Source organism: Neomonachus schauinslandi, chromosome 11, assembly GCF_002201575.2.
Source record: "Neomonachus schauinslandi chromosome 11, ASM220157v2, whole genome shotgun sequence".
NCBI classification, from domain to species: domain Eukaryota; kingdom Metazoa; phylum Chordata; class Mammalia; order Carnivora; family Phocidae; genus Neomonachus; species Neomonachus schauinslandi.
The window spans coordinates 81,587,100-81,613,624 of record NC_058413.1 but is presented as its reverse complement, the minus strand read 5'-3'; the positions used below and the strand labels follow the sequence as shown (position 1 = coordinate 81,613,624).

General features: G+C 38.3%; 1 protein-coding gene across 1 annotated transcript in view; it reads left to right on the top strand.

Annotated features, from left to right (window-relative positions):
• The window catches only part of LOC110586096 (beta-galactosidase-1-like protein 2), a 72,839-nt gene that overhangs the window by 7,423 nt on the left and 38,891 nt on the right, over positions 1 to 26,525 (top strand). The window contains exons 3-7 of the mRNA XM_021696239.1: positions 14,450 to 14,518; positions 17,543 to 17,638; positions 18,888 to 18,996; positions 22,820 to 22,912; positions 25,842 to 25,923. Coding sequence (XP_021551914.1) covers positions 14,450 to 14,518; positions 17,543 to 17,638; positions 18,888 to 18,996; positions 22,820 to 22,912; positions 25,842 to 25,923 — 449 coding nt within the window. The remainder of the gene's footprint in view (positions 1 to 14,449; positions 14,519 to 17,542; positions 17,639 to 18,887; positions 18,997 to 22,819; positions 22,913 to 25,841; positions 25,924 to 26,525) is intronic.

Sequence of the window (26,525 nt, the reverse complement as noted above, 5' to 3'; positions counted from 1 at the left end):
TTGCATCCATGTTCATCAAGGATATTGGTCTGTAATTCTCCTTTTTGATGGGGTCTTTGTCTGGTTTTGGGATCAAGGTAATGCTGGCCTCATAAGACGAGTTTGGAAGTTTCCTTCCATTTCTATTTTCTAGAAAAGTTTCAGAAGAATAGGTATTAATTCTTCTTTAAATGTTTGGTAGAATTCCCCTGGGAAGCCATCTGGCCCTGGGCTTTTGTTTGTTGGGAGATTTTTGATGACTGCTTCAATTTCCTTAGTGGCTTAGGTCTGTTCAGGTTTTTCTATATCTTCCTGGTTCAGTTTTGGTAGTTCATATATCTCTAGGAATGCATCTATTATTTCTTCCAGATTATCTAATTTGCTGGCCTAGAGTTGCTCTTAATATGTTCTTATAATTGTTTGTATTTCTTTGGTGTTGGTTGTGATCTCCCCTCTTTCATTCATGATTTTGTTGATGTGGGTCATTTCTCTGTTCTTTTTGATAAGTCTGGCTAGGGGTTTATCAATCTTATTAATTCTTTCAGAGAACCAGCTCCTAGTTTTGTTGATCTGTTCTACTGTTCTTTTAGTTTCTATTTCATTGATTTCTGCTCTGATCTTTATTATTCTCTTCTCCTGCTGGGTTTAGGCTTTATTTGCTGTTCTTTCTCCAGCTCCTTTAGGTGTAGGGTTAGGTTGTATATTTGAGACCTTTCTTGTTTCTTGAGAAAGGCTTGTATTGCTATATACTTTCCTCTTAGGACCGCCTTTGCTGCATCCCAAAGATTTTGAACAGTTGTGTTTTCATTTTCATTGGTTTCCATGAATTTTTTAAATTCTTCTTTAATTTCCTGGTTGACCCATTCATTCTTCAGTAGGATGCTCTTTAGCCTCCATGTATTTGAGTTCTTTCTGACTTTCCTCTTGTGATTGAGTTCTAGTTTCAAAGCACTGTGGTCTGAAAATATGCAGGGAATGATCCCAATCTTTTGGTACCTGTTGTGATCTGATTTGTGCCCTAGGGTGTGATCTATTCTGGAGAATGTTCCATGGGCACTAGAGAAGAATGTGTATTCTGTTGCTTTGGGGTGGAATGTTCTGAATAAATCTGTGAAGTCCATTTGGTCCAGTGTGTCACTTAAAGTCTTTATTTCCTTGTTGATCTTTTGCTTAGATGATCTGTCCATTTCAGTGAGGGGGGTGTTAAAGTCCCCCACTATTATTGTATTGTTGTCAATGTGTTTCTTTGCTTTTCTTATTAACTGCCTTATATAATTGGCTGCTCCCATGTTAGGGGCATAGATATTTACGATTGTTAGATCTTCTCGTTGGATAGACCCTTTAAGTAGGATATAGTGTCCTTCCTCATCTCTTATTACAGTCTTTGGTTTAAAATCTAATTTGTCTGATATAAGGATTGCCACCCCAGCTTTCTTTTGGTGTCCATTAGCATGGTAAATGGTTTTCCACCCCCTCACTTTCAATCTGGGGTTTCTTTGGGTCTAAAATGAGTCTCTTGCAGACAGCATATCAATGGGTCTTGTTTTTTAATCCAATCTGATAGCCTGTGTCTTTTGATTGGGGCATTTAGCCCATTTACGTTCAGGGTAACTATTGAAAGATATGAATTTAGTGCCATTGTATTGCCTGTAAGGTGACTGTTACTGTATATTGTCTGTGTTCCTTTCTGGTTTATGTTGCTTTTAGGCTCTCTCTTTTCTTAGAGGAGCCCTTTCAATATTTCTTGTAGGGCTGGTTTCGTGTTTGCAAATTCTTTTAGTTTTTGTTTGTCCTAGAAGCTTTTTATCTCTCCTTCTGTTTTCAATGACAGCCTATCTGGATATAGTATTCTTGGCTGCATATTTTTCTCATTTAGTGTTCTGAATATATCCTGCCAGTCCTTTCTGGCCTGCGAGGTCTCTGTGGATAGGTCTGTTGCCAATCTAATGTTTCTACCATTGTAGGTTACAGATCTCTTCTCCTGAGCTGCTTTCAGAATTTTCTCTTTGTCTCTGAGACTTGTAAGTTTTGCTATTAGATGTTGGGGTGTTGACCTATTTTTATTGATTTTGAGAGAGGTTCTCTGTGCCTCCTGGATTTTGATGCCTGTTTCCTTCCCCAAATTAGGGAAGTTCTCTGTTATAATTTGCTCTAATATACCTTCTGCCCCCTCTCTCTTTCTTCTTCTTCTGGGATCCCAATTATTCTAATATTGTTTCATCTTATGGTATCACTTAGCTCTCAAATTCTGCCCTCGTGATCTAGTAGTTGTTTATCTCTTTCTCAGCTTCTTGATTTTCCATCATTTGGTCTTCTATATCACTGATTCTCTCTTCTGCCTCATTTATCCTAGCAGTTAGTGCCCCCATTTTTGATTGCACCTCATTAATAGCCTTTTTTATTTCAACTTGGTTAGATTTTAGTTCTTTTATTTCTCCAGAGAGGGTTTCTCTAATAACTTCCATGCTTTTTTCAAGCCCAGCCAGTATCTTTAAGATCATTCTGAACTCTAGTTCCGACATCTTACTAATGTCCGTATCGATTACATCCCTGGCAGTCGGTACTGCCTCTTTTTCTTTTTTTTGAGGTGATTTTTTCCATCTTGTCATTTTGTCCAGAGGAGAATAGACAAATGAGAGAACAAAATGCTAACAGGGTAACAACGACCCCAGAAAAATACACACTAAACAAATCAGAAAAGACCTGAAATGGGGAAAAGAAAGGGTAAGAAAGAAAAAAGAAAAAGAAAAAGATAAAAACAAACAAAAACTAAACCAAACAAAAAAGACAGAATATGATCAAATATGAATAGGCTGGTGCATAGAACAGTGCCACACACTAGATTTTGGGCATATTTTGGTCTGTTAGAAGAAAGTGAGAAAAACTTATATATGTACAAAAAACTTATATATGTACAAAAATAAGGGTTAATATGATGAAGGGATGGAATATGACTGTAAAGATGAAAATTATAAAATACTTTATAAAAGGAATTGATAAGAAGTTGGTTGAAAAATGAAAGAAGAGGATTTAAAAAAAAAGGGAGAGAATATGATCAGGCAGCAGACTAGAACAAAGCCATACACTAGAGATTTACGGTGTATTTTGATCTGTTAGAAGAAATTGTATCCCAAAATTTTAAAGAGAGAACAACTTATATATATATACCAAAAATAAGGTTAACTGCTATGAAGGGATAGAATATGACTGTAAAAATGAAAAATAAAAAAGAGTTTTTAAAAAACGGATTGATAAGCTGTTGGTCAAAAAAGAGAAAAAGAAAAATTCAAAAAAAAAACAAAAAGAAAGTTAAAAAAAAAATTAACTTTGAAAGACTAAAGAATCATGGTAAAAAAGCCATGGATTCTATGTGCAGTATTCCCCTACCGCTGGAGTTCTGCTGTCTCATTGATGGTAAACTTGGTCTTGGCTGGCTGTTCTCACTGGTCTTCTGGGGGAGGGGCTTGTTGCTATGGTTCCCAAATGTCTCTGCTGGAGGTGGAATTGCCCTGCCCTTGCCAGTCCGGGCTATGTAATCTGCTAGGGTTTGCTCTCGGGAGCTTTTGTTCTCTGCAAGCTTTCTGTACAGCTTTGGAGGACAAGAGTGAAAATGGCAGCCTCCCAATCTGTGCCCCAGAGGAGCCGAGAACTCGGAGCCCCGCTCCTCAGTGAGCCCCCAGAGAAAAGCAGTCACTCCCATCTCCCTGGTCTCCGGCTGCACTCCCTGCTCACCTGGCCTGTGACTGAGCATTTCTGTCTCTGGCACCCGACCCCGTGTGGAGTCTCCAAACCCAGCAGATCCCTGTGGTGCGCTCCCACGCCGCTCCTCCTGGGGGAGGAAGGGGAGTCTCCCTGGATCTGCCGCTTGTTGGGTCCCTGCTGGAGGAGCAATGGCCCGACTGTGTGGCGGATCACAGTGTATGGCCACCCTGAGCTGAGAACCTGTGCCTCGGCTCCGTCTCTGTAGCCGGCTTCCCCGCTCCGATCCCTGGGAGCTCTGCTGCACTCAGGCACCCCCGGTCGTTCTGTGACCCCGAGGGTCCTGAGACCACACTGTCCCGCGAGGGTTCCACCCCCGTTTAGCCCCTGGAGCGACATCCCTCAGCAGAGCCGACTTCTAAATGTTCCGATTTTGTGCTCCGCTGCTCTATCACTTGCCAGAAGTGGCCGATGGAGGCCCCCTCCTCCGCCGCCTATCCTCCCGAATATCGCCTCGGATTCACTTCTCTGCATGTCCTACCTTCCAGAAAGTGGTCGTTTTTTTTTCAGAGAGTTGTTGCTATTCTTTGATTTCCTGTTGAGTTTGTAGGTGTTTAGAATGGTTTGATCCCTATCCAGCTGAATTCCTAGGACCAGACGAAATCCAGGTCTCCTACTCCTCCACCATCTTGCTCCTCCCCCCGTGGTTTGTCTTCTTATTGTCTTGACAATGTCTTTTGCATAGCATATGTTTTTAATTTTAATGAAGTTCAATTTAATTATGTCATGCAATGTGCTAGTATTGTACCTAAAAAGTCATTGCCAAACCCAGGGTTATCTAGATTTTCTTCTATGTTATCTTCCAGAAGGTTTATAGTTTTACACTTTACATTGAAATCTATGATCCATTTTGAGTTCATTTTTTGAAGGGAGTTAAAACTATGTCTACATCATTTTTGTGTGTGTCCGTGTGGATGTCCTGTTGTTGCAGCACCATTTTTTAAAAAGACTATTTTTTTTCTTTACTGTATTGCATTTGCTCCTTTGTCAGATATAAGTGGACTGTATTTGTGTGGATATATTTCTATGCTCACTGTTCAGTTTCCTTGATCTATTTGTCTATTCTTTCATCAGTGCCACACTGTCTTGATTGCTGTAGCTTCATGGTGAGTTTTGAAGTTGGATAGTGTTATTTGTCCAATTGTTCATTGCTCTTATATAGGAAAATGATTGACTTTTGTATATTAACTTTGTTTTCTGAAATCTTGCTATTGATCGCTTAGTAGTTCCAAGAGGTTTTTTTTTTTTTTTTTTTGGTCTTTTGAATTTTTTTTTCCAAAGATTTTATTTATTTATTTGTCAGAGAGAGAGAGAGCACATACAGAAGCAGGGAGAGTGGCAGGCAGAGGGAGAAGCAGACTCCTGGCTGATAAAGGAGCCTGATGCAGGACTTGATCCCAGGACCCTGAGATCAGGACCTGAGCTGAAGGCAGCTTGCCTTGTCCCTAATCTTAGCAGAGAAGCTTCTGGTTTCTTATAATGAAGTTTGTTGTTAGCTGTAGGTTTTCTATAGCTATTCTTTATGAAGTTGAGGCAGTTCTCTTTTCCTAGTTTACTGAGAATTTTTTGTCATGAATGGGTGTTGGATTTTCTCAAATGCTTTTTATGCATCTATTGATAAAATTATGTGATTATTTCTCTTCTTTAGCCTGTTGATGTGATGTATTATATTAATAATTATTCTATTCAGGTCTTTAGTTGACTGGATGAGGCCTATCCCATTAGGGAGGGCAATCCATGTTACTCAGTCTACTAGTTCAAATGTTAATCTTCTCCAGAAACACTCATACACCGTTTGACCATGTGTCAGACCACCTGATTGCCCAGTCAAGTCAACATGTAGAATTAACCATTACATCAGCTGTCTCTCACTCTAGTTTTTGGGGCAGTAGTTTTCCCTGTGACCTCTCTTCTCTGATAGATAAGAAGAGTTGTTGATTTTCAACAGCTTCTAGGTCTAAGCTTTGTTCTTGTGAGGATGGGAGTGACAACTTCGAAGCTCTTTACCTCTTGGATTAGAAAGTAGAAGTCTTTTTGATGCCTTCTGTGAGTTAATGAAAAATTTGCTCACTTTCTCTTGTTTTCCTCATTAAGAGGTTTGGCCCAAATTACCTACTACCTTTCTGGTAGTAAATATTCTCGATTCCTTTTTCCCCTGTTCTTCTTCATTTTAGTTTTTATTTTAAAGTAATATTTGGTTAAAGTTTAACATGTACTTAGTATATAAGGGTTTAGCTCAATAAATTTTGATAAAGTGAACATACTCCTGTAACCAACCCCCAAAGCCTTGTAGTACTCCAGCATCTCAGAAGCTCTCCCATCCCCCTTACAGTCATGTCCTCCCTCCAAAAGATAACTACTACTCATTATTCTAACACATAGATTACCTTGGCCTGTTTTTGAACTTTATTTAAATGGAATCATACAATATGTACTCTGTTGTGTCTGCTATCTTTTGTTCAAGATTATGTTTATGATATTCATCCTTATTATCATGTTTTAGCTTGTTCATTCTCATAACTACGGAATTCCACTGATAATCATACCAAAATATATTTGTTTTGTCAATAGACATTTAGATATTTTCAGTTTTTAGCTATTAGAAATAGTGGGGCCAGGAACAATCTCGTATTTGTCTTTTGGTGAGAATATGTAAACATTTCTCTTGGCTATACATCTAGGAATGAATATGATGGACAATGGGGTAGGTGTATGTTTAGTTTTAGTAAATAATGTCAACTCGTTTTCCACAAATTCCAAAGACATTCCAAAGTCAGTGACATTATGTAAATACATATTGTTTTGCAACCATCTCCTCTGTCAATATCCAGAACTTTTTCATTATCCCCATACTACTCTATTAAAAAATAACTTCTCATTCTTTTCTCCCTTCATTCCCTGGTAACCACTGTTCTATTTTCTATCTCTGTGAATTTGATATTTTTTAGGTACCTCATATACATGGAATCATATAATTTTTGTCCTTTTATGTCTGGCTTATTTCACTTCACGTAATGTGCAAGGTGCATTTACGCTATAGCATGTATCAGATTTCATTCCTTTCTAAGGTTGAATAATATTCCATGGTATGTACTATATTTTGTTTATCCATTCATATGTGGATAGGCACTTGGATTATTTCTGCCTTTTGGCTATTGTGAACAATGCTGCTATGAACATTGGTGTATAAATATCTATTTGAGTTCCTGATTTCCGTTCTTTTGTGTATGTACCCAGAAGTGGAATTGCTTGCTCGAATTATAATTCTATTTTAAATTATTTGAGGAATGCTCATGTTTTTTACAGGAACTGCACTGTTTTACATTCCTACCAAAAATGCACAAGCATTCCATCCTAATGATGTAGAGTGGTATCTTTTTTTGTTTGTTTGTTATGTTAATCACCATACATGGAATGGTATCTCTTTTTGTGATTTGGATTTACATTTCCCTACTGATTAGTGGTGCTGAGAATCTTTTCATGTATTTATTGGCCATTTACATATCATTTTTGAAGAAATATCTATTCAAATACTTATCTTTTGCCCATTTTTGAATTGGGTAGTTATTGTTGAGTTGTAGAAATTCTTCATATATTCTGGATATTGATACCTTATCAGATATGTGATTGCAAATATTTTCCTCTATTCTGTGAATTATACTGTTGAAAGTGTCCTTTGATGCACAAAAGTTTTAAATTTTCATGAAGTTCAATTTGTTTGTTTTTCCTTTTCTTGCCTGTACCTTCATTGTCATATCCAAGAAATTATTGCCATATCCAATGTCATGAAGCTTTCCCCCAATGTTTTTTTTCTCAGAGTTTTATAGTTTTAGTTCCCAGACTGTGAACTTTGTGAGGGCAGGAATTTTTTTGTCTGTTTTGATGATCTTTGGTGCTCATAATAGTACCTGGAACATAGTAAGTGCTCAGAAATTTCTGAATGACTTCTGTATGTTTCTCTTTTTTTCAGTTATTATATTAACTTTATAAAATGAGCTTACTTTAATTTGACATGTATTACACAGCATGGCATCTTGGAATTTGATTCTTATAACTGAGAAAATAATTCACTAAAAACATCATTTTTGATGATGGTGTTGGTACAAGGGTTTGAATATTTAGAGTTATTGTAGTTTTCTTCTATACTTTCTAATTTAATAAAATTTTATACTTTTATTCAAATAGGAAATTTCTATTTTTTAACAAAATTTCCCATCAACTAGAGAGTTCCATATTTCTTTGTATACAATTTTGGCATTATATTCTATAAGCTATTTTAATATTCTTTACCATATTAGTTCTATTTCTTTTTAATTTCCAGTTTTTCATGCATTATTTTTCTGTTTTTTAAATCATTCTTAGCTTTATTGAGGTATAATTGACAAATTAAATTGTACTTGATTATTTATTTATTTGCACAGCATAGTGAATTTTAATGTTCTGCCTTTGGTGGGGAGAGGTTACACTCTCCACTTTTGGAGACAATCTATAGGTTATCTGGCACTTTGGTACAGAAAGGATTTGGTCCCATATCTTACTGGCTTACGACACTGAAAGGCACATAAAGTTGGTGGCTCAGACTCCTGTGTGTTGGAGTGGAGCAGGAGGTGGACAGGGAGATAATTTATGATGGATGAGCAGAATTTGGATGTGGGCTCAAGTTCTTGTTCACAGAGGTGGTTTGTCCTGGGTGGATGCTGGGGCAGCTGAAGGCACCTTTAGTGCTCAGGCTGGGTAAATGCTGCTGTGGTGGTTCTCATCTGCCCAACCCACCAGCTCATTGCCCTGGAACCACAGCTGGATCTCTCTTCCACAGAGTTTCTGGTGCGAATGACACTCTTGCTGATGTGGACAATAAAGTCTCCACAGTGGTGCCAGGGGTGGCCTTAACTGAGTTGGTGCGGACCATGTTGGGGCCTTCCTAGAGCATGGCATTGCAGGCCATGATCACTATGGGGCCAAGCTCCTGTAGCTGTTGAGGGCTAGGTAGAAGGGCTTCTTCTGCAGGTTGTAGGTCATGGTGGTGCTCAGCAAGGATGCTCTCTGGCACCTGCAACATCTTTTTTTTTTTTTTTAATTTATTTATTTAACAGATAGAGAGCGTAGGTAGGCAGAGCGGCAGACAGAGGGAGAGGGAGAAGCAGGCTCTCCACCGAGCAGGGAGCCCGATGCGGGGCTCGATCCCAGGGCCCTGGGAGCATGACCCGAGCCGAAGGCAGTCGACCTGCAACACCTTTATCCCCAGCTTGAAACCCCTCCTCTTAAAGTCCTGGGTCCTTTCCCTGATGAGTTACTTCTGCACCCCATGTGGCTTCACTCTGACCAAAGTCCACTCTTAGATCCAGGAGGACCCTCCTGAACTGGGGTGCACGAGTAAGCTCAAGCTGGGCAAGTGGGCCACACAGCTGCCGCATAGTGGGATGCAGCTGAAGAGACCACCTGGGCCTCCTTGCCACTGGCTGAGCACTGTGAGCAATACTCTCCTTGTTGTCGGAATCCCCCTCCCCCAGAGGGAGCAACTGTAATATATTTAAAGTATACTATGTGATGATTTAATATATGTATACATTGTGAAACTATTCCAACCTATAATCCAGTTAATTAACACATCCATCAGCTCACATATTTATTTTTGTTTGTTTTGGTGAGAACACTTAATTCCTACTCCCTTAACAAATTGCAGGTACACAATATAGTATTATCAACCATAGTTACCATGTTATACATTAGATCCACAGACTTTATTCATCTTATAATTGAAAGTTAGTATCCTTTTACCAATCTCTCCCCATTTCCCCCACCCCTCGGGCCCTGGAAGCCACCATTGTATACTGTTTCTATGAGTTCATTTTTTTTTAAGATTTTATTTATTTATTAGAGAGAGATTGAGAGAGTGAGTGGGAGGAAGGGCAGAGGGAGAAGCAGACTCCCTGTGGAGCAGGGAGACCGACTTGGGACTCGATCCCAGGACTCCGGGATCATGACCTGAGCCGAAGGCAGATGCTTAACTGACTGAGCCACCCAGGTGCCCGTTTTATTTGTTTGTTTGTTTTGGGTTTTGTTTGTTTGTTTTTTAAGATTCCACATATAACTAATCCCATATGGTATTTGTCTTTTGCTTTCTGGCTTACTTCACTTAGCATAATGCCCTCCAGATTCATAAGGCTAAAAATTATTCCTGTGTATGTGCATGTGTGTGTGTATAACATTTTCTCAATCCATTCATCTCTCATCAGACACTTAGGTTATTTCCATACCTTGGTTATTGTGAATAATGTTGTTATGAACATGGGAGTACAGATATTTCTTTGAGGTAATGATTTAATTTCCTTTGGATGTATACCCAGAAATAGGATTGCTGAATCATATGATAGCTCTATTTTTAATTTTCGGAGGAAACTCCATACTGTTTTCCAGAGTGGCTGAACGAACTTCTATTTCCACCAACAGTGCCACAGGTATTCCTTTTTTTCCACATCCTTACCAACCTTTGTTATATCTTGTCTTTTTGATGATAGACATCCTAACAGCTGTGAGGTAGTATCTCATTGTGGTTTTGATTTGCATTTTTCTGGTGATTGGGGATGTTGAATACCCTTTCATGGACCTATTGTACATTTGTACATCTTCTTTGGAAAAAATGTTTATACAGGTTCTTTGCCCATTTTTTAATTGGATTATTTGTTTTTTTTGCTATTGAGTTGTATGAGTTCCTTGTATATTTTCGATGTTAACCCCTAATCAGCTTTGCAAATTTCATTAGATTTGCAGGTTTGCAAATATATTCTTCCATTCCATAGGTTGCCTTTTCATCTTGTTGCTGGTTTCCATAACTGTGTAGACCTTTTAGTTTGAAGTAGTCTTTGTTTATTTTTGCTTTTGTTGCCTTGGCTTTTGGTGCCAAATTCAAAAAATCATTACCAAGGTTGATGTCAAGGAGCTTACCCTTGTTTTTTCCTAGGACTTCTAAACATTTATATCTGTAATCTATTTTGAGTTGATTTTTGTGTGGTGTAAGATAGAGGGTTAGTTCATTCATTTGCATATGGCTGTCTAGCTTTCCCAACACCATTTATTGCAGAGAGTCCTCATTGTATATTCTTGACTGTCATAAATTAATTGACTATATGGGCATGCGTTTATTTCTGGGCTCTCTAAACTGTTCCATTGACCTATATGTCTGTTCTTTTTTTTTTTTTAAGATTTTATTTATTTATTTGACAGAGAGAGAGACAGCGAGAGAGGGAACACAAGCAGGGGGAGTGGGAGAGGGAGAAGCAGGCTTCCCGCTGAGCAGGGAGCCCGATATGGGGCTCGATCCCAGCACCCTGGGATCATGACCTGAGCCGAAGGCAGACGCTTAACGACTGAGCCACCCAGGCGCCCCTATATGTCTGTTCTTATGCCAATTCTATACAGTTGTGATTACTACAGCTTTGTAATATAGTTTGACATCAGGAATTGTGATGCCTCCAGCTTTGTTCTTTCTCAAGATTACTTTGGCTATTCAATGTCTTTTGTAGTTTCATACAAATTTTAGGATTTTTTTTTAAATTTCTGTAAAAAATGCCATTGTAGCTTTGATAGAGATTGCATTGAATCTGTAGATTGCTTTGGTTGGTATGGGCATTTTAACAATATTAATTTTTCCTATCTTAGAGTATAGAATATCTTTCCAGTTATTTATATTGTTTCATTTCTACATATTTGTGAATTTTCCCTTTTTTTTCCTTAAAATTGATTTCTAATTTCATACCATTGTGGTCAGAAAAGATGCTTGATGTGACCTCATTCTTCTTAAATTTTTTAAGATTTGTTTTATGACCTAACATGTGGTCTATCCTGGAGAATGTTCCATGTGCACTTGAGAAGAATGTGTGTTCTCTGCTGCTGTTGAATGGAATGTCCTATATATGTTTAATAGGCTCATCTGGTCTAATGTGTAGTTTAAGTCCAGTGTTTCCTTATTGGTTTTATGTCTGGATGATCTAGCCATTGTTGAAAGTGTGGTTTTGAATTAAATCATTTTTTAAAGATCCTGGATTTTTTCCCAAAGTTTTTATGTAAAGTTCTATATCTAAATTCTTAAATTAAATTCCTAATTTGCTCCCTTTTTTCTAAACATATAAAGCTACCACTATAGAGTCTTACAATGGCATGCCTCCATTTCACTCTTCTCATCCTTTGTGCTGTGCTGCGTCATATGTTTTGTTTTTTATAAGCTACAGAATTCATAATACATTGTTATTTTTCTGCTTTGAACATCTAGTTATATTTGAAAGGAATTTAAAGTGAAAAAATATCTTTTTTATTTACCACATATTTACCATTTTTTAGTGCTCTTCAATTCCTTTGTATTTATTTACCACATATTTACCATTTTTACTGCTCTTCAATTCCTTTGTATAGATTATAATTTCCACGTGGTATTTCCTTCTGTGGAAGAACTTCCTTTGACATTTCTTGTAGTGAAAGTCTGTTAGTAATGAATTCTCTTAGCTTTTGTTTTTTTTGAAAAGTTGATTTTTTTCATCTTCTATTTTGAGGGATAATTTCACTGAGTATAAGTAGAATTCTAAGTTGACATGGTTTAATTTTGTTTTTGTTTTAATTTCAGTATCTTAAAATGTTTCTTCCTTGTCTTCTGACCTGCACATTATCTGATGACAAATCTGCTGTACTTCTTATCACCTCCCCCCCCACTTTGTTTCCTTTTAAGATTTTCTCTCTTTTATTGGTTTTTAGCAATTTGATTCTAATGTGCTAGGGTGTAGATCTTTTTTTTTTAATTCTACTTGTGGTTCTTTGAAATTCTTGAATCTGTAGGTTTATAGTTTTCATCAAATTTGGTAAAATTGTAGCTCTATTTCTACTACTATTTTTGCCTCCCCCTTTTTTTTTCCAGGAGTCCAATTCCACGTATGGTAGACTTCTTGGTAAGAAACCACGTATCACCGATCCTGTGTTCATTTTTATTTTTAGTCTTCATTTTTTCTATTTTCCATTTTGGATAGTTTCTTTTGCTCTGACCATTTATTATGTTGTATGTACTCTGCTATTAGTCTCAGCCAATATATTTTTCATTTGCTGCTATTAATGGTATCCAGAGTATTTTTTATTGCAGATGCTATATTTTTAAAATTTAGAAGTTCCATTTGAGTCTTTTTTATATCTTCCATTTTTCTCCTCATCATGGTTATGCATTCCTTTACTTATTAAAGATATGGTATCTTGGCTCTTTCCATAGTTTGGCTGTTGTGGACATTGCTGCTATAAACTTCGGGGTGCATGTACCCCTTCAGATCCCTACATTTGTATCTTTGAGGTAAATACCCAGTAGAGCCAAGATGTCCATCGACAGGTGAATGGATAAAGAAGATGTGGTATACATATATACAATGGAATATTATGCAGCCATCAAAAGGAATGAAATCTTGTCATTTGCAATGACGTGGATGGAACTGGAGGGTATTATGCTGAGCAAAATAAGTCAGTCAGAGAAGGACATGTATCATATGGTCTCACTGATATGAGGAATTTTTAATCTCAGGAAACAAACTGAGGGTTGCTGGAGTGGTGGGGTGTGGGAGGGATGGGGTGGCTAGGTTACAGACATTGGGGAGGGTGTGTGCTATGGTGAGTGCTGTGAATTGTGTAAGACTGATGAATCACGGATCTGTAGCTCTAAAACAAGTAATACATTATATATTTAAAAAAAAAGAAGAAGAAGATAGCAGGAAGGGAAAAATGAAGGGGGGGGAAATTGGAGGGGAAACGAACCATGAGAGACTATGGACTCTGAGAAACAAACTGAGGGTTCTAGAGGGGTGGGGGGTGGGGGGATGGGTTAGCCTGGTGATGGGTATTAAAGAGGGCACGTACTGCATGGAACACTGGGTGTTATACGCAAACAATGAATCATGGAACACTACATCAAAAACTAATGATGTATCATCTAAAACTAATGATGTAATGTAAGGGGATTAACATAAGAATAAAAAAAAAACTAATGATGTAATGTATGGTGATTAACATAACATAGTAAAATTTTTTTAAAAAATTATGAAATTAAAGATATGGTAAATATTTTTATAGCTGAATACTAAAAAGTATTTTTTTTTTCTGCTAGTTTCATCCTATATGTCATTTCTGGGTTTGTTTCTATTGCTTGATTTTTTTATTCTGCTTTGTGTCACATTTGCCTGTTTTTTGCATGCCTGGTAATTTTCTTAATGGATCCTGGGTATTGTGAATCTTGTATTGTTGATTGCTGGATTTCATTTTATTCATTTAAAGGAAACAGTATAATCTAGTTCTATACACTTTTCAGCTCTTGCTGATTTCTGTTTTATGGCTAAAGGTTTTTCTTTTTTGCCATTATAGATATGGATTTAAATTTTTCATATGTTTTCATTAGTATTTAAAAAAAGATTTGTGGTTGAACCCCAGAGGATGTTACATATATATCTATCTTACCTGAAGTTCAGCATCAAGGAATAATATTGGCTGCTTGGATCTGCACTGGGCATTTGAAGGAGGAAATTTTTAAGCTAATACAAAGTTCACTCACACACAGAGGCTTGGCTATTGAAATCTTCAGTTTCCTTCACAGTAAAGATAGCCCAGGTCCTATATTAAAACTGGAGGAATCAATATGGAATAAGGGCAAATAAGGTAAAAGATTTTTATATTTCTCTTTTTTCCATAGCAGGCATATTCCCTGGAACCTTCATGAGCCAAGAAAAGGATGGTTTTATTTTACTGCAAATCTGGATTTCATGTATGTCTTAATGTCGAGGTTGCCTGTTTCTATGGCTCGAAGACAGGGGTTAGGGTCTGTGGGATCAGATGAAAAAAGGCACCTTACTTTCTGTTTGGGAAATCATCAGGAAGCTCTGGGAAATCATCAGGAAGCTCATAAATTAATATGCCCTGTAATATGAAAATGATCCACCCATTGGGCTGATTTATAATTAAGATCGTGTACTTTAGTAAGATGATTGGAAGACATAGTTTACTGCTTTCAGTAAACCTTTAAGGAAGACTTACATTTGATAGTTTTTTTCCCAAATTTTAATTGGGAAATGCCTGATGTCACTTAGACATAGGATATTTGTGAATTATGCAATTATTAAATTATCATAGTGAATAATTGGAAAAAAATTCTCTTCCTGGATTGAAGCTTTCTTGAGAAGTGAATCTGTTATTTGCAATAGAGCCTAGACCTTAGTGTCTGTGGTGCATTTTACTTACAGTGTGGTTTAGAAAGTTTGCATCTTGATTGATGCAGTTTTAATCTATTATGAAGAACCTGCTGTCTCAGTTATAAGAGGGTATTTCTGGGCTATAGTTTACAAGGTTTCTAAGATATGGCACAGAATATAGATGGTCCCCAACTTATGTTCTGACTTACAATGTTTTGACTTTATGATGGTGTGAAAGTGATATGCATTTAGTAGAAACTATACTTCAGGGCGCCTGGGTGGCTCAGTTGGTTAAGCGACTGCCTTCGGCTCAGGTCATGATCCTGGAGTCCCGGGATCGAGTCCCGCATCGGGCTCCCTGCTCAGCAGGGAGTCTGCTTCTCCCTCTGACCCTCCCCCCTCTCATGCTCTCTCTATCTCATTCTCTCTCTCAAATAAATAAATAAAATCTTTAAAAAAAAAAAGAAACTATACTTAAAATTTTGAAGTTTGGTCTTTTTCAGGCTAACAATATGTTGTATTATACACTCTTATGATACTGGACAGCAGCAGCTAGCTATAGGTCCCAGTCAGCCGTGCAATCATGAGGGTAAACAGTGATATACTTACAACCATTCTGTACCTATACAACCATTCTGTTTTTCATTTTGAGTATAGTAGTCAATAAATTACATGAGATATTCAACACTCTACTATAAAATAGGCTTTGTGTTAGATGATTTTGCCCAGCTGTAGGCTAATGTAAGTGTTCTGAACACATTGTAGAGTAAGTTAAGCTAAGCTATGCGGTTCAGCAGGTTAGGTGTATTAAATGCATTTTTTTACTTACAATATTTTCAACTTATGATGGGTTTATTGGGATAAAACCCCATCTTAAGTTCAGGAAGATCTATAATTGTTTATTCAAAAATACGTATTAGCTATCTGCTAGACTTCAGACATTGTCTTTTGTGCAGGAGATGGACAGACAATACACTTTGTACTGTCAAGACTAAGGATTCTCTATAGAGAGGGAGGCAAATAATATACAAAAAACACACAACCCAAATTATGGGAACAGATCAGGGAAGACAACAGTGAAGTTATAGCTGAAGTAATTTAAAATGTTGAGCAGGAGTTTGCTAGAGGGACCTGAGTGGTACTTAAGGCAGAGGGTCCAGCAAGGGCAAAGTCAAAATGTGAGGGAACGTTTTTAAGTTAATTGAGGTGATGTTAGCTACTGTAACAAGTAAGCCTCAATGTCTTTAACAATAAAGGTTTATTTTCATTTAAGTAAAATCTAAAATAGGTATTCCTGGTAAGTATTATGTCTCTCTTCCAAGAAATAATTAAGAGATTGAGGGGTCTTTTTATCTGTGGCTTCCCCATCTTTGTCACATAGCTTCCAGGCTGCTACTCTTACATCTGCATCAAGTCAGCAAGTGGAAGAGAGAGCAGGGAGAATCTTTTTAGGAAATTGGAACACATTGCCCCTGTTCACATTCTGTGGGCTTGAAGTCCATCACATAGTAACACCTCAGTGCCTGGGAGGCTGGGAAATGTAGTTGAGCTGTGTGCCCAGGAAGAAAAGGGAATGGCTTTGGTGGTTAACTTTCTACCATACAGTATATTTTCTGGGAACTGCAAATAATGCTCTCTGGTTCTCTTATTAGTTTAAGTAGAAAAAATGCCAAAAAATAAAGCTGAATAGGTAGTAGACCACATGTTGCTTTTATATTTACTATGCTTCACAATTTGGAATCTTTTCTGAAGTCATTGGGAGTCACTTGAAGAATTTTAATTTGGCAAGTTTGTATGTGCATTTAGAAAGATTGTACCAGCAGTATTTTAAAGAAGCAGAATAATACAGTAGTTGATATTTCATTTCTGGAAGCTCTGTGCCTGATTGTACTTTTAGTTCTTCTATTTACTGAAAATATGACCTTTAAGAAGCTCTGACTTGTTTAAGCTTTTATTTTATTATCTGTAAAATGGAGACGATATTGATACTTATCTCACTGAATTGTCAAATAAAATAATAGTCCTAAAGAAGACTGTAGTGCCGGATGCCGATACGAGGTAAAAAATTAACTCCTATTTTTGTTGTTGATGTTGATGTTTGGTGTGACTGGAGAAACACTGGAAGAAGGTTAGAAGAAGGAAGGAAAGCAGCTAGAAAACCACTGTAATAACTCAGGTGTGAAATGATGAGTTCTTTAATAAATGTGGTGGTAGTACTAGAAATTAAGAGGAGTTTCCTGTTTGAAAACATTAAGTAGGAGGAATAAACATGATTTGGTGACTGACTGAAAGTAGGAGACACAGAAGAAGGAACAAGATTTGTAAGTGTCTGCCTTAGCACAGCTTTCTTGCATGGTGGTGGCAGATACACGGGAGGAGTAGGCTTCTGGACTTTCTGTTTTCTAGCACCTTGAATGAGCCCCTTTGTATTGAATGTAGGGATCCATATCCCCCTGGTTCATGTCACCTACAAGGACTTTTGTAGACCAGGCTGGGAGTTCTGCCCATTCTAACCTCAGAAGAGACCTCAGTGAGCTAAATAACAGTGATTCCAGTTCTCAGCCTGAATAATAAATGATCCTTATTGCTTCACTTCCCAGGACTTTTATAGCCATGGCTTCGGAGGTGGGGCTGTGGGTCATTCTGTGTCCAGGCCCCTATATTGGGAGCGACTTAGACCTTGGAGGCTTACCCAGGTAAGTTATTATCTGAGGCTCCTGGCCATGACTCCACATGGGCCCCTAGCACATTCAAATGGAAGTTAGAGCAAAGGGTTTTGCTGGTTTTCTGTGTACATTTTTAAACTATACTCTTTTCCTACTTAGTGACATAGAAAATGAACTTTGATTTACTGGGATTTATATAGTATGTGTTTGTTTTATATAAACCTCCGTCTCATTTCTGCAGTGTAAATAAGATAGAGTACTTTTTTTATTTTAGTAACAACTAGTGGCTACCACTTAAGCAATACCTTTGTAAGTTCTAGTTTATTGTGATGGAGGTACAAATAGTAAGAATTTGGGTTGATTATCTCTTTTTAAAGAGGGGTTTACCCTTTTGTTAGCTTCTAATCATTTTTTATTGTAGTAAAATACACATAACATAAAAATTTACCATTTGAAAGTGTACAGTTTTGTGGCAATTAAGTACCTCAAAAATGTCGAACAACCATCACCACTCACTAGCACCAGACTTTTGTCACCCAAAAAGGAAGCCCTACATCCAGTCAACTCCCATTATTCCTTTTCCCAGCCCCTGGCAACCACCAATTGGCTTTCAGACCGGTTGGTTTGCCTATTCTGTATATTTCATATAAATGGAATTATAGAATATGTGACCTTTTGTAACTGGCTTCTTTGTAATGTTTTCAAGACTCACCCACGTAGTAGCATGTACAGTTCTTCATTCCCCTGTTATGGCTAAATAATATTCCATCAAAGAGCATTTTTTAAAAACTTTGAAACAGCTTTATAAAAGTCTCACTCCAGACTAGGGGTTGGTAAACCTTTTCTGTAAAAGACCAGGTAATAAATATTTTCCACTTTGAGGACCACATACACAGTCTGTTGTGACTACGCAATCCTGCTCTTGTAGCATGAACACAGCTGTGACAATATGTAAACAAAGGGTGTGGCTGTGTTCCAATAAAACTTTATTTACAGAAACAGACAATGGCTTTGATTTGGCCTGTGGGCTGCAGTCTGATGACTCTGCTCTGGATCATTTCATCATTACACAACTCTGATGTGTATTTTGAGGAAAGAGGCGGTGGCTAAGGTGCTGAGCTATTTGCAACTAGAACGCAGATTGCTTTTTCTTAAAGATGCATTAAGATCTCACAATATACTATTCCAGTGTGGCTGTCCTTGTTTTCCAGCCTCATGCTTGAGTATTTCTTATTGCTGTTTCCCACCCCAAGAATGATTCCTACTTTTTCAATCCTAGCTGGTTACTCCAGGATCCAAAAATGAAGCTGCGAACAACTTACAGGGGCTTCACTAAAGCAGTGAATCACTATTTTGATAAGATAATTCCCAAGATTGTACAACTCCAGGTAAATATAAATTCCCCATTCCTATGACCAAGAGAAGTAATTGCCTCAGTTGATTTCCTGGATAAGGCTAGCCTATTTTCTTTTTTTTTTTTTTTTTAAGATTTTATTTATTTATTTGACAGAGAGAGAGAGAGATAGCGAGAGAGGGAACACAAGCAGGGGGAGTGGGAGAGGGAGAAGCAGGCTCCCCGCTGAGCAGGGCGCCCGACGCGGTGCTCAGTCCCAGGACCTCGGGATCATGACCTGAGCCAAAGGCAGACGCTTAACGACTGAGCCAACCAGGCGCCCCAAGGCTAGCCTATTTTCTATCACACAGAAGCGTGTATATAGCAGCTCGTTCCGATTCCTTATTTAAGAAATATTAGGTTTTTATTACCTTGCTTTTGTACCTGTTTCCTATCTACTGTCCAACTGGAAGCCTTTTCTCTGGCAGTGGACTTGAAATTGCACTCTGTATATTTTTGTTTTCCCTTCTCCATTATATCTTTGCCCTCAGTCACCATAAATGGGAAATTAATGATAGTCCTCAAAATGTCTTAATTTGGCTGCTAACGGTAGCTACTTGTCAGTCCTTCACACATAATAGATGGGTGACTTTAGGTCAGCAATTTTGTAGAAGTTGCAATTTATTTGTTTTTTTAACATCCCTCCACCACAATAAAACCATGGTGCCGAGCATAATCATTGTTTAGTGCTACTATATTTCTAAAATGTTTGGAAAATATAAGAAGGACTATATACTAGAGAGAAAATGAACAGAGGGAGGGAACAAAAATGTAACATGTATTACGTATCAAGCTTTCTGTGAGGCAGTCAACATTTACCTAGCTTATCTCATTGCCACAGTAATTTCAAATTCACACTCTGTTAAGCCCTCTCCTACCCACATATAAGTTTGCCATTGCCTCCATTCAATCTATGATAACATCTCCTTCAAATGATTACTGTGGAGAGTTGGTTCCTAACATTGTGAGTATCTCAGTTAATCAGACTCAGGAAAGCCATTAAAACCACTAAGTGGGGCGCCTGGGTGGCTCATTTGGTTAAGCGACTGCCTTCGGCTCAGGTCATGATCCCGGAGTCCTGGGATCGAGTCCCGCATCGGGCTCCCTGCTCAGCGAGGAGCCTGCTTCTCCCTCTGACCCTCCCCCCTCTCATGTACTCTCTCTCTCTCATTCTCGCTCTCTCAAATAAATAAATCTTAAAAAAAAACAAAAACAAAAAACCACTAAGTGGCTGAAGAGTGTGAATCTGTGTGCCATTTGGGGGAGGGGGAGTGTAGAGATCATCCTTTACAAAGATTAGAGCTATGCTGTCCAGTATAGTAGCCATAGCCACATGCAGTTATTTAAACTTAATTAAAGTCAAATAAAATTAAAAATTCATTTCTTCATTTACAGTAGACACATTTTTAGTGCTCAGTAGGCATGTGTGGATGGTTGCTACCATACTGGACAATGCAAACACAGAATATGTTCATCATCGGAAAGTTCTGCTGGACAGCATTGAACTAGAGTACTCAGCCCACCCCAAATCAGACTTCTTCGTCTTGAAACTCCTGGAAAACTAAATTAATAAACAGAACCTTGCTTAAGGAGCACAAAATCAGGGTCTGAGGAGGGTGGGAGGCCTCAAAAGCATTTTATCATAGTGTTATAAATCAGCACTTGCAACTGAGTAGCCGCCCTTTAGAACTTTTCGTATCTGGTTCTGGGTCTCTTGCTAATAATCCCAGGTACTGTCAATTTCTGGATCTTCCCTCTTTCCTTATCTATTCTCTAATCTGCTACATTCATAATTGGATGGATGGGAAAGGGGAAGTGAGAAGGAAGTTTTGAAAAACTTTTTCAGTGTTTGTCAGCAGAAGATGACATTTAATGGTTTTGAGGGAGAACTCTTTTTTTTTTTTCTATTTTTTTTATTATGTTAATCACCATACATTACATCATTAATTTTTGATGTAGTCTTCCATGATTCGTTGTTTGCATATAACACCCAGTGCTCCATGCAGTATGTGCCCTCTTTAATACCCATCACCAGGCTAACCCATCCCCCCACCCCCCTCCCCTCTAGAACCCTCAGTTTGTTTCTCAGAGTCCATAGTCTCTCATGGTTTGTCTCCCCCTCCGATTTCCCCCCCTTCATTCTTCCCCTCCTGCTATCTTCTTCTTCCTCTTCTTTTTTTAACATATAATGTATTATTTGTTTCAGAGGTACAGATCTGAGATTCAACAGTCTTGCACAATTCACAGCGCTTACCAGAGCACATACCCTCCTCAGTGTCTATCACCCAGTCACCCCATCCCTCCCACCCCCCACTCCAGCAACCCTCCGTTTGTTTCCTGAGATTAAGAATTCCTCATATCAGCGAGGTCATATGATACATGTCTTTCTCTGATTGACGTATTTCACTCAGCATAATACTGAGGGAGCACTTTTTTGGGCCGGGCCTTTTGTCCTCTTTTTTCCCCTATCAGGATACAGTGCAGTCAGTTATTCCTTTCTTGCTAAAAATTCTCCCATTTCAACTTTTTCCACCCAGTTGCTCCTGAGTCATGATGAACACAGGTTTTGATGTGCCAACACTTCAGTGGCACTTATACATAGTCCTGGGTGTTGTCCACATTCTTACTTGCATGGTTGGTATGGAGTTTAATTCTTAGAAGTCAGCACTCCTTCTATTTCTATATGCTGGGGGGAGTACCTCACTCTTGCCCATGTATCTCCAAGAGTAGATTGAGGAGGTGCCGAAGTGGGCATGATGAAGCTTGACTAGGGTGTGGCAGGTGCAAGATATGAAGAGGAAATATATTGGCTGGACTGGAGAAAACCATAAAGATAGGGGATGACTGAGCATGTGACCATCAACAGACAGGAGTCAGTAGGGATGGGAAATACGAAGATTTGCAAGAGGGCATAATTAGGAGAGCAGAAGGGGATGTGGTCCAGCACAAAGTTGGGATTAATAGAGAACCATGAGAAACATCAACATTTAAGAGGTGGGTAGGGCAAGAGGAGCTCACAAAAGAAACTGAAGAGTAGTGACCAGGGAGGCAGGCCAGAAACTAGGAGAGAGCAATAAGAGACCACAGAAGAGAGGGTTTCTTTCAAGAAGGAGAAGGTAGTCAAGGATGTCGCATGTTGCTCAGAGAGATAGTAAATTTGGATTAAAATTTATTGTTTGAACTTAGCAAAGAGAAGGTAATGTTAATAATGTAGGTGGAATGGAAAGAATGGAAATGAGTAAAAGAGTAAAAGAGAATAAGAAGTCAGGTGTTAGTACAGGAATATTTCAGAGTTTGTCCATGAAGGTGAAGGGGACAAGATAGTGGGAACTGGAGGGGGATGTGGTCCAGGCAAGTTATTTTTAACAGAGGACTTTGAGTCAATTTAAATGATTATGGGGAAGGTTTAGTAAAGGAGATGATGATACAGAAGACAGAAGGGTAGTCTGAAACAAGTGAAGTTCCTGAAAAATAAGAAGGAGGTGAGCCAACTCTTAGGATGGGAGACACTTGACTCCTTTAGCTGGTGCTAAGGGAGAAAGGATGGAAGTGGAAGTCATGCTTAATGCATGGAATTATGAAGGAAAAGGGTGGGAGTCCATTAATAAGGAGTATAGAAAAGGTAGGATTCTAGGAGCAGTTGACTGCAGACTGTGGAGTGAGAGATACTGCCTGAACTATGGTTTAACTTGGAGTTGAGTTGAGGAATATGTTATTTTTATGGCACTCTAAATATGTGTGTACAACAGCATATTGAGAAAATCTAGCTTTTCCCACCAGTAACTTCACTCTCAAACTCTCGTCTCCTTAACCCTCAGTATGGAAAGGGAGGCCCCATCATTGCTCTGCAGGTTGAGAATGAATATGGTTCATATCATCAGGATGGAAGATACATGTCATATATTAAAAAGGTAAGTGTTCCTTTAATTTTCCTCCATATTTACATATTTCTTTTCTCACTTTGTTAGTTTGTGGAGCAAACATATCCCGATTAGCTATAGCTTGCATGATACCATGGGATATAAAGATGAATAAGGTCCAGTTTAATTTTTTCATGCATTTGCATCCTAGAGTGGAGACAAGAAACTACCTACACAACTCTCATGTAAGGCAAAGAGTGATGTTAAAATATTTTTCCTTTCCGGGCGCCTGGGTGGCTCAGTCAGTTAAGCGACTGCCTTCGGCTCAGGTCATGATCCTGGAGTCCCGGGATCGAGTCCCACATCGGGCTCCCTGCTCAGCAGGGGGTCTGCTTCCCTCTCTGCCCTCTTCCCTCTCGTGCTCTCTGTCTCTCATTCTCTCTCTCTCAAATAAATAAATAAAATCTTAAAAAAAAAAATATTTTTCCTTTCTGTGAACCTCACAGCTCTCTTTTGGTTGGTGTTTGTATAATACATACTTCTCTGTCCTCTTAGTTTCAATTATTCTGGATTCATATGCTTAAGGAACATACCTTGTAAGCAGTATATAATTAAAATTTGTTTTTGTTAATTCATTATGAAAATTCTTGTTTTTTAAATGAAGTATTTGGCTTATTTACATTTAATATGATTACTGACAGTTGCATTTAAATCTACCATCCTGTTAACTTTCTTTCTATTTGTCCTACCTGTCCTATGGTCCTTTCTCTCTCTCTCTTTTTTTTTTATTCTTTTGGATTGACTATTTTTTTATTATTCCATTTTTTCCTGTATTAGCTTATTAAACATTTTTCACTTTTCTTTTAGTATTGGCCATAGAGACTACTGTGCGTCCTAGAATTATTAATGTCTAATATAAATTAGTGTGCTTGCCAGTTCCAAGGCAAAGAAAGCACCTGAGAACAGTTTAATTGCATTTTCCTCCTTTCTTTCCTCAGTACTGTTGTTATTTCTTTTAATGTTAAATATATTTTAGACACACAAGAACTTATTTTTATTATTATATGGAGTCATTTAGAGTTATGTACATAATTTACTTTTTGTTGCTCTTCTCTCCTCTCTGCATCTCTGAGCTTTATCTCTCTTATCATTTCCTCTGCCTAAAGAACACCTATTTGTATTTTCTTTGTTGCAGATATGCTATTAACAAATTCTCTCACCTTTTGTTTGCCTGAAAATGTGCCTAGCTCATCATCATTTTGAAGGATATTTGTACTGTATGTAGAATTCTAGATTGGCAATTATTTTCTTTGATGATTCTCTGGCGTACATTGTTTTTATTAAGAAGTTAGGTATTGATACAATTATTGTTCCTTTGAAGGTAAAATGTATTTTTCTTCTGGCTTCTTTTAAGATTTATTTTTTTGTTTTCCCTCAGCTTTCCTAAGATTTGGCTAGGTGTGGTTTTTATTTTTATTCTGCTTACATGTGTTTGCACCCTTCATTATGTGGCTTGAAGTCTTTAATTGGTTTTGGAAAATCTTCAGCAACTCTCAGCTCTATTTTTTTTCTCTCTTCTCCTCTAGGACTTCTGTTATATAAAACTAGATATTTTCATCATATCTATTTTGCTCTTTTCTGGATGATTTTTCCTTTTTTTTTTTTTAAAGATTTTATTTATTTATTTGACAGAGAGAGAGGGAGACAGCAAGAGAGGGAACACAAGCAGGGGGAGTGGGAGAGCGAGAAGCAGACCTCCCTCAGAGCAGGGAGCCCGATGCGGGGCTTGATCCCGGAACCCTGGGATCATGACCTGAGCCGAAGGCAGATACTCAACGACTGAGCCACCCAGGCGCCCTCTGGATGATTTTTTCTAAGATATCTTGTAATTTATGAATTTTCTCTGCAGCTTTGCCTAATTTGATGTCAAACCTAGTTCTCAATTTCAGATATATGATTTTTAGCTCTAGAATTTTCATTTGATTCTTTTCTGGTTTCCTTTTTTTTTGGCCAAAATTTTCCACTTTTAAAAAACTCCTTGAACATATTAATTATAATTATTTCAAAGCAAGTGTTCTAGTTTAGATGAAAAGTTATATGGCAACTTACCAACCAGCCATATTGCTTGCTCGGGCTAAAGATGTGAAACATCGCATCTATATAGGACCTATGGTAGTGGAAGGGTTGACTGTAATTAATATATGACACACTGTCTCCTCTCACTCATTATGTTCACCTTTCAGCCTTCCCTGTTTTTCAGAAGAGTTCAGAAAAAGCAAACCACCTTCTCATAATCAACAAGGATAATTGCAGGAATAGTTTCGCCTTCAGGATATTGTGATCCATAGGCCCAGGAAAGGCATCCCTTTGGCTTTTCTCAGTATTTATGGCCATAGTCTTAATATTTGACCTTTCAAGTAAATAAGTTTCTTAGCCTCTTCTCTCTCTCTTTGATTTAGACTCTCTTGGAAAGTAGAGACATTAAAGTCTCATGCAGCAAGTGTGACTATAGATTGACTAAACAAAAATTTACTTGCGCTTGCCATTGACCAAAGGAAAACCAGCAGTTGTGTGTGTGTTTCTTAATCCATCCTGTGAGTTGAGTCCACAGCATGTGGTTAATTTGAGCATGAGTGTGGAAGAGGAGGTTTGTCTTAAGCTCTCTGATGCACTAGACAAAATCTGGGATTCAGGTCCTTAGGGGAAAGCACTGTATTAAGGTGAATGAAAATAGTCCCACTGCCTCTTCCTTTAGGTCTGATATTTTAATTATCAGTTTGGTCTTTCTGAATGTGGCTGAGGCAGGGATGATTTTTTTGTTCTAATTTACTAACTTAGAAGTAGTTGGATGAAGGAATTAGAACTTTTTCTCCATTCCTCAGCTTCATTCCAGTATTTTTATCACCATCATTTTTTTCTAGAGAGAAGCCATTCCATGGGATCAGGGACAGTTCATTTACCTTACCAAATTTCTCCACAGGCCCTGATCACAAGAGGGATCAAGGTGTTACTTATGACTGCTGATAATGGAGATGAACTGAAAAGAGGCCACTTAAAACGGGGTACAATTTCTCTTTATTCTTTTTCCTGTACTAGTGAAGTCTGAAACAGAATAGCAGTCCTTCTGATGCTTTATTTCTCCCACTTCCCATGGATGCTTTATTTCTTTTTAAAGATTTTATTTATTTGAGAGAAAGAGCATGAGAGAATGCAGCCCACAAGTGGGGGGAGGGGCAAAAGAAGAGGGGGAGGGAGAAGCAGACTCCCCACTGAGCACGGAGCCTGACTGAGGGGCCTGATCCCCAGGACCCCGAGATCACAACCTGAGCTGAAGTCAGATGCTTAACCGACTGAGCCACCCAGGTGCCCCGAGGCCCCATAGTTTTTAGGAAAAAGTGGTGGGGCTGAGTTAAGGAACCAGTCCTTACCTTGCTACCCCACCAGCTGTTACCTTCAGAGCACCAACAATGCAGAACACTTGCTCCATCCTGTTCGGTCCATAGTGGCAAGAGTGGGGCCTGGCTGGGACCAGAGTAAAGACTATCTTTGTCATTGCCAAATGGCTATGACCTAACAACAGGAAGTAGAGGCAGTGTCAGAGAAATAGTACTGTCATGGACCAAGCCCCAGGAGCTCAGGGGCTAGAGAAGTTTGGGGAATCAAC